The sequence below is a fragment of the Mya arenaria genome, chromosome 3, assembly GCF_026914265.1.
Source record: "Mya arenaria isolate MELC-2E11 chromosome 3, ASM2691426v1".
Classification (NCBI taxonomy): domain Eukaryota; kingdom Metazoa; phylum Mollusca; class Bivalvia; order Myida; family Myidae; genus Mya; species Mya arenaria.
The window spans coordinates 90,989,036-91,004,011 of NC_069124.1; the positions used below are offsets into that span (position 1 = coordinate 90,989,036).

The following is a 14,976-nucleotide window of genomic DNA, read 5'->3' on the forward strand; positions in this document are numbered from 1 at the left end:
GAAAAAAACACAAAAAAAATATTCCAAATGCATGCATCATGCACAGTCAATTCAAATGATTTTTTTTTTATAATTTTTAGAGCTACTATTCATAAACTCTTCAGTTTTTGTATCATGCAAGGATCAAGGTAATAAAATCTCCCTTTGAAAAGTTTGTGATGAAAACAATTCTATAAATCTGTTTTATATGAAGGGTTCCAGTTGAAAACTTACACAATCGGCTCTTAACTTTTTATTCGTTACTGTACAAATCAAAGATAAAGCGATTATTTAACATCAAAGAATTGCCTCTCAAAAGCTATAAAAAATGCAACATAGTCTTTCACCAAGCATTTACAGTTAAACTTTCAAGCATGAATGGTTACATATCTAGTCCTTGTGCAGACTTACTATTCCCTTTCTGATTCAATGTAATAACTCATTTTATGATTTGTTTGGTGCGCTATATTGTCAAAAAACATCAACAACAACGCAATTACAAATTAAATCTAGTGAATAATAACTGATAATTATCCAACATGTTTACTTTGATTGTTTGTACGGTACACATAAAACAAATTGACACTAATTGGCCAGGTAACCATTCATCATGCCAAGCCATGTTTTCCTGCAGATATTTGCAAGTGGTTTGGTGGTCAATAAGTCATTAGTAGCAATTTGTTCCACTATCATCCAGTTAGAGGCAGTCACAATGCCGCCTTTCTAGCATCCTTATCAGGGAATGTGCACGGAGCGCTGTCAAAATCACATGATTATATGTTCAAAACTATCTGATCTAGGTAATGAGATGTTCCAATTTTATTTGCCTTTGGTGCCAATAAAATCAATCTATCTGCTGGTATTCATTGAAGAACAAAGAAACAAAGTCTTTGTCATAGAAATTACAACCTTTGTATTCAGCATCAAAGCCCTTCCAACACTTCTAAAAATGTAGCTGACAAAAGCCTTACAGAACAGGTAGATAATCCGGTTATCTGACATGGCCTTAAAGTACGGCCATCTACGGCCTTAAAATAAGGCCATCTACTTTATTCATAATACATCTATATCTAAATTAATGACTGAAGATTTATTAAAGCTGAATATAAATGAAAAAAAAACACAATAAGGTCTATTTGCATTCTGGCATGAAGAAAAATTGTTCACATATACAATGTGACAGACACACACTCACACATCTGTCAAGTTTGCAAATAAATTTAGTGAAACAGGCTCATCAATCACTTGAACAAAGCATGGTTGGAACTGAAGAGACAGTCACAACAGTCTGTTTTACTTAAGTTGTGACATTATACTAAATTATATACATCTATATATACATTCATGTACATGTTATCAACGAAGCCCTCGAGATTTCAGACCAATGGTTTGGCTTACTTTGATAACATCACATGTAAGAACAATAACTGTCAAAGTGACAAGTGCCCCCGCAAGGCCTCATAAAAGATTGCCATTAGTATTTTGGCTTATATGGACAGATAGCCTTCCAAGAATTGTTTTTGTATGTGAGCTAAAGTGATGGTTGTATGGGTTGTCATGTATATTTTCATGCGGACCTTCCCATGCAGATTGGAAGTATTAATCTCTAATATTTTTAAGAGCAAAGTATGAACATGATGATGCACTGCAAGGAGTGCCTGTCAACTAGAGTCTGGTGATCTTTTAAATAACATTGTTGGACATTATGCATGTATTACATAATGCTAGAGAAATTTTTGCCCACATATATATCTTTTTCTTATATATTATTTTTTTAAGAAAAAGATAGAACAGAAAAAATAGTATAAAAAAATACCTTGCAACTTGAGTAGCATTTGATACCTTTAAAGGAAAATAGTTTGATCGAGCGTACTATACTAGTCATGACCAATCTTCCTACCAAGCTTGATGTCTCTGGGTCCCAGCGACCTTCAGTAATTGATCGGAAAAGGATTTTCAGCTCAAGGTCATCTCAACCTTGACAGTTGATGTACGCATGCATGGAGAGACGGTCTGATTACTATATACCGCCCTTTGGGGCATAAAAAGAACATATGAACATATCACAGAGTGCTTGTGAACACAAAATGGTATGAGGGTGTGTTCCATTTGGCAGGCCTGACCACTGTCAACACCAGCACAGACAGTGTTACACGTGGTCATCCACGGGACATTGATGTGTCCATGTCCAATTTCGGTGGCTATCTGAATCAACTGAGATGCTGTTGTAATGATGATACAATGTTCTAAGCAGCTATCTGTCTGTTGACCTTGTCTAGGAGTTGTTGGTCAAGGATTGACTGTCGGTACTTGACCAGGGCATATGATGCCAGCCCTAGCAGACAGGTGAGGGCCTCCACTAGCCAGAACTTCCGTTCTTCAACCCAGGGGTCCACATGGCAGCTGAAATGTGACACAATGCTGTAAATACTGGAATAATGACCAAACCTGGTTAGTTAAGTGATCTATAGTTTTTATGTCAAGGGCTGATAAGGTATAACACAGACAGAATCAGTGTTCAACTAAACAGTACCTATAAAATCAAGGGACTGTAAAATATCATCTGACTAAACATGTAATTCCATTTGCAACTAAACCAACAGTCATGAATGGTACCCCAACCTTATCCATCATTCTAGTACACTAGACATAGGACAACAGAAGGACCATAACCCTTAGAATAATAATTTGATAGGAACACACAAAGAATACTTTTACTTCCCTTAAAATGAAGTGTATGAAATACCCGGGTCCTGACATGTGGCCCCACCAGGTATGGTGTGTATGAAATAGCCAGGGTCCTGACATGTGGCCCCACCAGGTATGGAGATGGGCAGAAAAACTGACAAACAGATTCATTGATGGACTGACAAACCATGCTTCCTCAAGCTTCATCAAACAGTCTATTATCTGAAGTCGGAATATGACATTAAATATAGAACGTGCAGTTTCATTAACAATTTTCAACTTCATATCTATACTGAAAAATACCTTCTTATCTTAGATTTTATGACTTATACTCATACATTGGCCGAACCAAGAAAATGTCAATGAAACTGCACGTTCTATATTTAATGTCATATTCCGACTTCAGATAATAGACTGTTATCAAATATTTTACCAACAAATCAGTTTATTGAACCATGGATTTGTGTGGAATGGACCATAATATTTATCTTTAACACTTTAATTCTATAGCGTCCTCAGATGGATGACACGACTCATTCTTAGCTCATGAAGCTTTAGATCATTGTACTGCAAAAAAGCCCTTGTTTAATCACCTTCTAAAGAATGTATCGGAGTCACTCTTGTTCTCGCCACAACCAACCTTCTCTCGGTAGCCTGTCCTCTGGCAGAAGGCCTGCTCCTGTAAATACATGTCATTTCCACATTACACAAAATGCTGATTTTGTTTAAAAATTTACCACCAAGAAGATTTTTGTACTTAACTCATAGAACAATCACAGTCATACAAAACGGATCGTTGTCAGAGGATCAAAAGTTCTAATAGCTAATATGAAATATTCTGACATAACTGTTTAATAACTATATTGCTTCAAACTTAGTAGGTTACAAGTCATGTACATACAGCATGATCCTCTTGTAAACATAAGTGAGGATAACTACCACCCTGTAATTGTACAGACTGGTGTAGATAGAGGTGTTTATATAATTGTAGTTCTTCTGACCTCTATGGTACTGACTGAGAGGTCTATAACTTTTACATTGTCTTCTTTTTAGTGACAGAAATTACAGTACAATTGAAGACATTAAAAAATGGTGGACTTTGACACCACGCATGATGTTGATCAAGTCAATATTTGTTTATTGTCGGATTCCATATGTAATATTTGAAACATAAGCTATGAATAGCTTTTTACCGACACATCATGTTTGTTCATTTGTTAGTAACATCTAAGATGGCTGCATCAATAATGTAAAGGTTTGCTGTGTTTCACAAGGTTCTTATGAAGGGTTATGCCGTAAATATTTATTTAAGCAAAAAATTCCCCTTTTCAAAATTAATGTTTTTTTCTCATATTTGGTTAAGTTGTACTTAAATCATGATTGTCACCACACATGCTGCCTGATCTTATGTGACATCTTTTACCATTATTCACAAGATATTATGCCACATGTATGTATTTTTTTGCATTATTTTGATACGTCAAACTCCCTTCAACAGAGCTGTCCCCTCAGACTGGAAAATGCTCTGGGTCTACAAATAATGTTCAGGGCTAGGAACACATCTTTTGTAGACTTTGCTATCAGCAAATAAGATTTGCACAAGTGTATCATGAAAATGTTGTGTTCTTTTTTCAGTTTTGAGGAAAAGTTTGTGAAGGGATGGCCCTGTACCTGCTCCCAGGGTTTGCAGGTCCTGCATTCTTCCATGATTACTTCCTTCACTGCACCACAACGGCTCTTGTTCTCCTCTGAGTCTGCATCACAGCATATACACATATAAATAAACATATATCTTATATATGCACAAAACTACTAGTACAACGAAGACTTACAAACAAGAGATATTCAAGTTAGATAGCAGATAGCCACTTTCCTGTATTGTTGCTTGCATCAAATTCAGAAAAACAACAATGAACTTATACCACAGTACAGGATTCTGAATAAGAACCGGCAGGCGGCCAAAACAGACGTTTTAATTGTTTTTATAGCCAGTCAGAATTAAACATTAAAAAAAAAATCAAACCATAACGAAACTGGTCATTAACATTTCTTTTTCGGATGGTTCAGCCCCAAGTTATTGAGAACCCTGACAGTATAAACTTTAATCAAAAATAATGCATTTGTCTACAGCAAAAAGAATCTTAAAAAGTTACATTGATTTAAATTAAGGCCTGCATGTTTGAGTTTTGTGGTTCATCAGTTTATGAAAACATTTGGTCAGTTCATGGTTTGTGAAGTCTGAATTACTTCATGAGTAACCATGCAGGGAGGAAATGTTTTCATACAGCATTGCTGACATACTCGATGGTATTGGTAACAATGATAGTCAAACACTTGCAAAATTGATCAGGGGACTACTAGAGCTATCACTGAATGTGATTTATACCCACAAACGCAACCCTGATAGGAAATGGCAGTGGACTATTTAAAAATCCCACCTAAAAATGACAATGCTGTGGTGGATGCTATTTTTTTTCATTTTTGGATTGTCTTTTTTAAAAATGTGATGTAGCTACATAATAGAAGCAGCTAGTGCAATTTTACATATTGTGTGAAATTTCATCAAATTCCATCCAATAGTTTTCAAATAATGCTGCACACAATGAAAAATAACAAAAGGCAACTATGTAATTAGATAGTTGAGGCTCTTGTACACTTTATTTCCACTTATCATGTTGTTTTGTTTAAAAGTTACTATTGTATGAAGTTTGATTAAATTATATCCAGTAGTTCTGAAGTTCTGCTCTGGACATAGAAAATTGCATCAGACTGACAGACAACAGGGTGACTCTATATACCTCCTTCAAACTTAATTTGTCAGGGGTATAATAAATAGACCTTAAATACATTTAAATGCCATTTTTATTGGACAATGATAGTACAGTTACTTTCTTTATCAAGGGCTTCAAGGTCATCAAATATCAATCACAATCACAAGCTTAGTTTTATAAATAACATGTAGTAGCATTGGCAGTATGAACAAAGCTTGCATTCATTGGAAAATAAATACATTTAAAAGACTGTATGTTGATCTTAGAATTTGCAACAAGAGTGTAAATAGTATTTGCTTTTGAACAGCAATATAAACAACAGAAATAACTTGCCTCTCCCAGAGTTCACATCAACAAGGTTATGCTTGGCAGTCGACCATCTTCCTTCCACAAATAACGTTAAAACAGTCAAACTGAAAAAAACCCACCTCACATTACTTTCAATGACTCAATCTGATTTGAAACAATTCTTTTAAAATAATAAAATAATGATTATTTTTCTAAAATGATATTTAACAAAGAAAACATACATGTATTCCTAACCGTGTACTATTTTTCAACTTAAAAAGCTCTATCTACTCTTGAATTCCCTATAAACAATAAAGAGCTGTTCATATCATATTTCGTAACAAAACAGCATAGTTTAAAGGATGATCTAAGTAAACAAGAGGGCCAAGATGGCCATAAAATATTCATCTGGGTCTACGTTTTATGACTTTTAACAAAATTCAAAAAAGTGAATGTCATGATCCTGCATGTAAGGTTTCAGGACTACTGGCCAACTGGTTTCAGAGGTGATGTCTTAAAAAAAAAAACTTCCTTAATTTATTTTTGATCAAGTTTTGGACTTGAATTTTGTTAAATTTTTAACAAGATTGAAAAAGTTGAACAAGAGGAATAATTTGCATAAAATCATGCAAGAGCTACACAACTTGCTTCATTTAGTATGTCTGTTGACTGTGAAGCTATGTTTTAAGTTTCTGTCAAACACATTGAATGGTTGGGGAGATATGCAAAACTTTAAATAGAATTTCAACAAGGGCCATAATTTGCATTATTTGCAAGGTAAAGCAGTCAAATTGATTTTTTAGTTGGTTTGATGGTTCGAAAGCTTTGTACTTGCAGGCAGAAATAACCAGAATTTCTATGACAAACAAGGGTAATATTGCACTGTATTCAACCTAGAATTGTATTACTTGATTGTAAAACTAGGTGCAATGACTGGGAAGCCTTGTAGTAGAATAATTTGAATACCAGGGTACACCTTGTGGTTAAGGCGATATGGACTTGATAGTAACTTGAACGCAAAACTCTTACTCAGGTTTCACACCACGGTATGGTCATGATGAGTAGAATAGCTCTCCTTATTCTTCAAAAAGGAGAGCTAAATACCAAGCTCTTTTGATATATTATACAGTAAAGTAGGAATTATTCTGTGAGGTCAAGTGTAATATATACTTCAAACAAGCTGTTTTTTCAAACAACATAAATACATACCTCAGAAGCACAACAATGGCTACAACCATGCGTTTCCTAGAGCAGAATTCAATCATACTGATAATTGTTCTCCTCTATGTTGGTGGACATCTGAAACACAAACACAATGTGGTTCACATGGTTCTGATGGAATACTAGTTTACAATAGCATTGTTGTCTCTTTGTTACAAATGTTTCATTATTATATCTGTTTACAGTCTAACCATTCATTGACACCACCATAAAGGGCGAGCTCGGACACTCTCAGTGACAGACATCTAGAATGTGCTCATTGTGTTGACATGAAGATCATGAAATAGTGTAAATGGCCACTTCAGTATTCTTTGTGTACAAGATATCTGAAGTAACATGTTTAATAATAGTTTTTTTTCTGGTTTAAACTTGTTTATTTCATTGGATTAAAACAAGTCACATGATTCACAATATGTTGAACTAAATAGGATAAGTGTGGTTCCATAAACAGTTGGTTTCAAAGGCTCTTTAATAGGGTTTTACCTGTTTCATTTTTGGTCTCTTTTAACAGTAATATAAATCACTCTGGTTGGCATGATGTTCCACGGCATGTTCTTATGATGACAAGGAAACGGAAAACCCACTTGCCAGACTTGGTGACTATCAAGTTCAACCAAACCAGACAAAGAATCAAACCAAGGACAGCTTCTTGAGAAGCAAGTGCACAAACAACTGCAATCTGTTTGTTTGATTTAAATCATTAGATGGTCAAGCTTCACAAGACATATATTCTCAAAACTGACATATTGATCTCATTTGTACACAAGGCAACCGACCCAGACCGGATATCAGGGGTGCTACTGAAGAGCATGTGTGTGGAAACAGTTGATGCCCTTGCAGGTGACAGTATATGGTCTGCTGCTATCTCTGGTATACATGAACGACATGCCTGAATGTGTACCTTCTACTCCAAGATTAATTGTGGAGGATTGTCTTTTGAACAGAAATATACACTCTAATTAGTATTCTACCAAGCTTCAACAAAATCTAAAACACTTAAATGACCGGTATTGGGGAAAATGTGCCAAATGAACTTCAATCCAGATAAATATGAATTGATCCAAATAACCACATGCAGTATTCATCAGCAAAATTTTTTTTTTTCTTCTGCCCTTTCAGTAAATAAACATACTGCCATCACAACTTGCAAAGCAGAACCTTTCATCAGAAGAAATATATACCTACCACGGTTCACCACATGTGCTATTAACTTCTTTTTTTCACATTTTCGTGAATAAGGCCAGGGGATGTATTCAATAACCACCTTAGATCTCACTTAAGTTTAAGATTGAAATCCAAGTGTTTTGATTGGACTGTAAAATAAAAGGCCCAAAAAGGACTATGCTCTACTGGCAATCACATTCAAAGAAAAAAAGAAATCAGTGCACCGTAATATGTTGCAAAAAGGGGAAGAACTAAACTACAGAAATACACAATTCTCTGTACAAAGTTGTCTCCCTTTTAAATAGTTTTGCTAGGCAGGATTTGAGCAAAGAAAAAGAAGTACTACTATAATACACAACTCTCTGTACAAAGTTTTTATTAGAAAATTCTTTTGCATTTCAATGGCCATTATTCAGTCATGCATGGGCGGATCTGTCTGTTTTAAGAAAGGAACCGAGCTCTCATGGAAATCTAATGCACCAGTCAGTTGTAACCACTGCCCCCCAAGATCCAGGGAATAGCGGGGACTTTGACTTTCGGTCCAGCCAAGCCCGGGCAAAGTCCCCGCCCTGCGGGAAAGAACTGCTCGTCAAACCCCCACCAAATGCTCCCGCACCCAAGGGCCTCTAGGTAAGGCCCATTCCCCACTATATTTGGCGGGAAGACAAAACCACTGCATTCATCTGGCACTGCAGGGCCACCTGGAAGGTAAAAACACGGCCCATTTCCCCGGCTATCCCCGGTATACCCCCGGACCTTGGGGGGCTGTGGTTACAATTGACTGGTGCATAACTAGTAAAAGTTAAAGTTTTATTAAGATACAATAACTGAAGACTGTATCACGTTCACAAGCAATTGTCTACAGATGCCTGGACATTGGACACCACACCATCACATAAGCTCTTTTGGCCTTTGGACAGTAGAGCTAATAACAGATTAAACGGACCGATTGGAATCTCTTCGGCATGTCTTAGGACAAGGTGAGAACAATATTGAATGTGGCCATTCAGAAATTATAGCTAATTAATTAGTCAATCAATTCTTGCAAAACTTATTGGGCGGAAACCACTTTTCTATTTTTAGTCACAGTGACCTTGGCCCAACCCTTTCAAAGGCAACCCCAACCTAGCTCTTCACATAAGCTACTAACACACCAACTTTCATCACTATTCATTAATTATAACTTAAGTTGTTGGACAGAAACTATATCTCTATTTTTAGTAACAGTTACCTTGACATTGACTCCATCCCCCTCAAAAGCAGCCCCAAGCTAGCTCTTCACATAAACTACCTACACACCAATTTTATTTCTATCCATCAACTCTCACTAAGTTATTGGGCAGAAACCATTTTTCTTTTTTAAGTAACAGTGACCATGTTAAATCAATTAAACTGATACTCGCTACAACAACTTAAAATAAAAATCATGCAAAGCTTATTATTATGAAATGGATAATGAACTGTTTATTTGAAATACCAAACATAATTAGATAATACCACCAAATGTTGCCCATCTTTGTGGGTATGGAGACAGATTTTTGGATCAATATTCAAGACTGATATAACATTCATATAGTTGTTGAGACCGGATGCACCATGAATTCAGTGCATACAAAATGTAAGCAATTTCTGCTTCTTAGGTCCATTCTGGGTTTCTTCTGCTCTGGGAATGTACTTGATACTGATTTTTCATGTTTTGGCATTTTGGTTGTATATGATTTCACACTTTCTTACTTCAGAATTTTCTTATTTGTATTCATATCTTTCTCATATATATATTTTGGATATTTACACTGTCATCTTTAAGATAAAACAATATTTACTCATTCACACCACTGATGTACTGGGTGTCCCTTCCCTGACCTGCCTTTTGAGATAAAACACTGAAAAATCTAATGCATTTACACACATCTTTTAGTTTCATTCATCCCTTGCCCCAAAATTAAAGGGAGCCACCCAAAATTGATTAAATTGTTTAAAAAAAATAAATACATGTAAGTGGGTACCACAAAGTTAGGAAGGTCATTCTAAGTGTCAAGCACCCTACTGCTTAAAATGTGTTGGTCTCGATGTTGTTCTAAACCTGTTTTTAAAAGGTTTATATTTGTGCCCTCTATTTATGTCAACACCCCCCACATCAAACGAATTGACTAAGGTATAATCTCTTTCATGGATGAGTTTGTAAACTTGAATTAGTCCATCCTAAGTCTTCTGTACTCATCAAGTATGGAGTCTAGTCCAAATAATTGTACGTTGATGGATTTTGTTTACGATTTTTTTATATGTCAAATCTTTCACGTACAAATTGTTTTGTACCAAAAGTGGGTAGTTATTGCAATCGGGATTCCAGGTTAAAGCATATTGGGTCTATAAAATATCATAAAAACAAGAAATATTACCAGATAATTTTATTTTATATTAGTTCAGTACACAATTATTTTTATATCCAACGAATAATTTGTTGTCTGTGTCAGTCAAGTTTCGTTTTATTGGAAAGGTAAATCATGTGTTTTAATGCATTTAATGCTTGTTTTGTGCAAAAAAGCTTTGCACTTACATGGTAAAATATGAATATAAACCTTTATCCATTCCAAACATAAAATACTTCACTAAATACAATTTCATTATTTTTTTCAACCCCCCGGGTTTTTGCACAAACCCGTTTAGACGTTAGGGATTGGGAGAATGTTCAACCTCGCGTCGAACATGTGTCAGATCACTCCGATGATGAAGAGACTCAAATGGAAACTGAGAATGACATAAATACTGATCACAAAGTTCCGGATGTTGGAACAGACACTTGGCAAAGCCATCGGACCCGGACTGGATGAATTACTTCGAAGCCTAGACATCTTAGTGATTTCGTAGTGGATATGTAGTGTCTTAACAAGAAAGAATTGTTAGTGCAAATATAATTTTCTGTGTTTGGATATAACAATGACAATGGTGATATCGGTGAGTAAAAGTGTCTGCATGTGAATAGAAGAGTATGTCGTGGGATTATATTAGTCGTTGAATATTAAAGAAAAGGTATTTCGGCGCTGTTGCAGGCTAGAATAAAGAAAATCCATGAAAGGTTGGTAGACGCTTGGATTTTGAACAAGGTTAGAGTCCACTTACATTCTTGCTTGTACTAATGCAATATATACTGGTCGGTGATTCTAGGCTAAACAGCTTGGATTGTTATAAACAACCGAGCGGGTTTACTATTGTTTATGTGATTCAAAGGGGTGCAAAATTGGATGATTTATAAGAAAGATTACTCCATACACTTAATCAGAAAAATGTAACAACTTCAAAAACACCAGTAACACAAGATAATATCCTTAACTTTATTCCATGAACATGCACAATGGCAGACCCAACTTTCCGACACACTCAACAGTTTCTCTGTCAAACCAGGTTATCGGTAACCGTTTTTATTGGACGTTACATAACATGTCTATTATTTTAGACTAGTATGGAGTCATAATTGCTTATTTCGTTTAGCATCATGGTTTAGGCTTGCCATTTCTCAGACTATTCTGTGGCTCTGCTTTATTCATTTTCAATTGATATTAAAGGAAAATACTGCCAGCGGAACATGTTACAACCATAAATACAATGCCTTTAACTTCAGGCTGAACTGCCTTCCATATAAAAGCAACAATTTTTATATTTGTGAATGTACCATAACCTATTTTAAAATACTTGTCCATAGCGACACAGTTACCAACTTCCGAGAGTACTCTCTCAGAGGTCATGAAGTTATTTGTTAACAACTTGGTGATCCAACTTTTGTAGTTTGATTTGACATCCGAATGATTTTGTCCGAAATATAAAACATCGAATAACAAAGGTTCAGTAAACTAAACTCCCATCAATTTAAACAAATAAATGAAAAAGTCAACATTTTTTGTTTGAAATACTTCTTACTCAGTTATTCACAGTTATTCACAGATCTCCCCAGAAAATGTGTTTGAAATGACGAATTTTCAAGGTCCATGTCACTTCCGAATTCCAAAAGCAGCAGACAACACTTTTGGAAAAACGATTCATGAGTAATTCTTTAGTTCTTTATTTTAGCCCAAACTAAGTACATAATTGTCAAAAAAAGTTATTTTCGCGCAAACTAACCTTATTTTCAGATTTTTATCAAAAGCTTACTTTCGCCAAAATAACTTTATTTTCATAAAAAATAACCTTATTTTCGTATTTTAGTCATGAAAAAAATTAAACAGTTATGCATACACAACAAAACGCCCTCACAATAATATAACTTCAACTTTCATATTTTTGGATCAATTTAAATAAAATTTGAAATATAAACCCATTATGAAGCCCTTTCAATTATTTGTTTAACAACAAAATAATTTGTTAAAAATAAATGAGTTATGAGTGGATTTCACGTCTGAAAAAGTGGATTTCACTTGTCAAAATGCGGATTTCACTTCGATTTCCGAAAAATTGCTCCAACTTCTTCATTTCTTGATATATTTCAATAAAATTTGAAATGTAAACCCTTCATTAGACACTTTCCAAAATGTATACAAAAAATAAAAATTACTAATTAATAAAACTGAGTTAAGACTGGATTTCACTTCTCGAAAACTGGATTTCACCTCGATATCCGATATATTTTCGAAAATTGTAAAGTTAATTTTGATGTATGGAAGACTACTATAGTACGCGTACACTGTTAGTGGACTGTTTAAGCTTTTTTTTGTATATTAAATTATGGACATAATAGTTTTGGTTATGGATCTGTGCCATACCATTACATTCAAATTAATGTAAAACTTAATTTATGTATATTAGTTAGAAATATGGTAACAGGAGAAGTCGTACCAATACAAACTCACACCATCTGCGGGAACAATGGAAAACTTTCCATATAGTTCCATAATTGATGGTTAGAAAATGTTGACAATGAGTTGCGAAATGAAGTAATAATTAATACACGTAATAATTTGAAATAAACATTCAACCATAGCATGCATGTTAACATATTAAAAACTAATTGATTAAAAAACAATTTTGTTTCCAAAATATGTTGTGTTCTTACAAATTCAGTTTGGGTTACGGACACTACGGACCATGGACATTACGGACCAGAAATTACGGACCATCTTCAGAAACTTACGAACCATCATTTATAAGGTTTTTAAACATTTGTGTTTTTTTTTTTAATTTATTCACTCATTGGTCTTAAATTTGTTAATGAATACTTGAATATTAGTGCTCAGTATGACAATTATCTTTAATGTAACTGAAAAATCCCATGAAATATGTGAACGTTGGCAGCATCTACACTGTGGTACAGGTATAACCATTGCCCAGTATGATGCCGCGAACCTGGATGGTACCGAGTTAGAATTCACGTGCATCACGTGTAATGACGAAGCTCGGCCAGAGGAGTCTATGGAAGTCCAGGTATGTTACTGTTTTCTCATAAGATTGGATGATGAACTTGGTAAACATATAACTAACATAGATTTCAAATTTCGACAAATTTTAGTTCCAGAAATGGTTAAAACTGATTAACCAATAGCTTGTGTTTAAAACAGTTAAACATTATAGGACGAGACGATCAACCACAGCGACGTCCCAAGGACACCCGACCACATCATGCGGCTGCCAACAACAGACAGTGTTCTTGAGGGTAGCCAGATGTCCACAGCCGCCGGTATCACCCATGAACAGGCATCTTTCAAGTATGGTCCTTACAATGATGTCGAGGGTTGGCACGCGAGGCTCAATAACCGGCAAAAAAGGGAAACTTGTCTTTCTACCTGTTGGTTGAACTCTTGTACAGAGAGGCGCATGAAATACCAATTATGTGCAACCTGGTTAAGGAAAGGAAACTGTGCCGCTACCAACGAAAGCCATCAACCTTGACACAAGGCCGGCTCATGAAGCTTTGGGCGTTGTGGAGGGTTGATCCAGAATTACGTGGACTTTTTTAATAATTCAAATATCATTTCACATAGAACGTAGAAACTTCACATTCAATACATATAACATATCTTATATAATTCCTGCAATTTTCAGAGCAAAATATTTAATTTTCGCTAAATTACAATCATATTACGACATATGGTTGAACCCGACCGGCGCAGTCAAGTGACGTCATTGACGCTGCGCTCATAAAGCGTCATATTTTTTTAGTTTACCAACCAACATTGACGCATAGTCAACTTCATATATTATGATAAACATAAATAAATAGAAAAATAAATAAATTATATTAATATAAAAAAAAAAATCATTAATTATTTAAAAAAATAACGCCGTTTCAAAGTAACCCGGTTCATTAATTGTTCACCTTCCTGTGCAAATCTTTGCAGTCTTTGAATAACGCATACGTTTTTCTCTCTCGTCCTTTCATAGCAAATGAGGGACCCATCTTGCACAAACTTTTCGCACGCCTTAATCTTCTCTTAAAACCCTTTGGACTTCCGTACCCTGCCCCGACTATGCTTGCTACGACGTGCTGTCAAACAGCGATCCCCTCTGATGACGTTCTTCACCAACGTCGAAAAACGTCGTGCCTCTTGTCTTTTCCTGTCCCTTTTCCTTATCGTCTTCTATGAAATATCATTGTTCTCTTAAACGTTAATGCCAGTTAAATACTAATGAACGGCACATGTTGCTTCATTTCCACCTCGGCCATCATTATCATAATCTGTGTCCGTGTTTTCCCCAATTTAACGCAAATCTTCATAATCTCGCGCTTATTCAAAGTCCAATGACGCTATGTTGTATCCCAGACTGTGCTTGTAATCAAGTCAGAATATTACGACTTTTAAACGGAAATGACGTCAGAAATTTAAAAAGTATATTCGTTTGAAGTCAGCGTTTAATATGATGTAATTTGGCGGAATTT

The 14,976-nt window shown here is 35.3% G+C and overlaps 1 protein-coding gene across 1 annotated transcript; it reads right to left on the minus strand.

Annotated features, from left to right (window-relative positions):
* Positions 1–219: 219 nt before the first annotated feature.
* LOC128228809 (uncharacterized) lies at positions 220–12,137 on the minus strand. The gene is made up of 6 exons (XM_052940310.1): positions 12,027–12,137; positions 6,936–7,025; positions 5,772–5,851; positions 4,339–4,421; positions 3,261–3,346; positions 220–2,382 (listed from the first exon to the last, which is right to left on the minus strand). The coding sequence occupies exons 2-6, from the start codon at positions 6,989–6,991 to the stop codon at positions 2,226–2,228; spliced, it is 462 nt and encodes a 153-aa protein (XP_052796270.1). The 5' UTR covers positions 6,992–7,025; positions 12,027–12,137; the 3' UTR covers positions 220–2,225.
* Between the last annotated feature and the right edge of the window lie 2,839 nt (positions 12,138–14,976).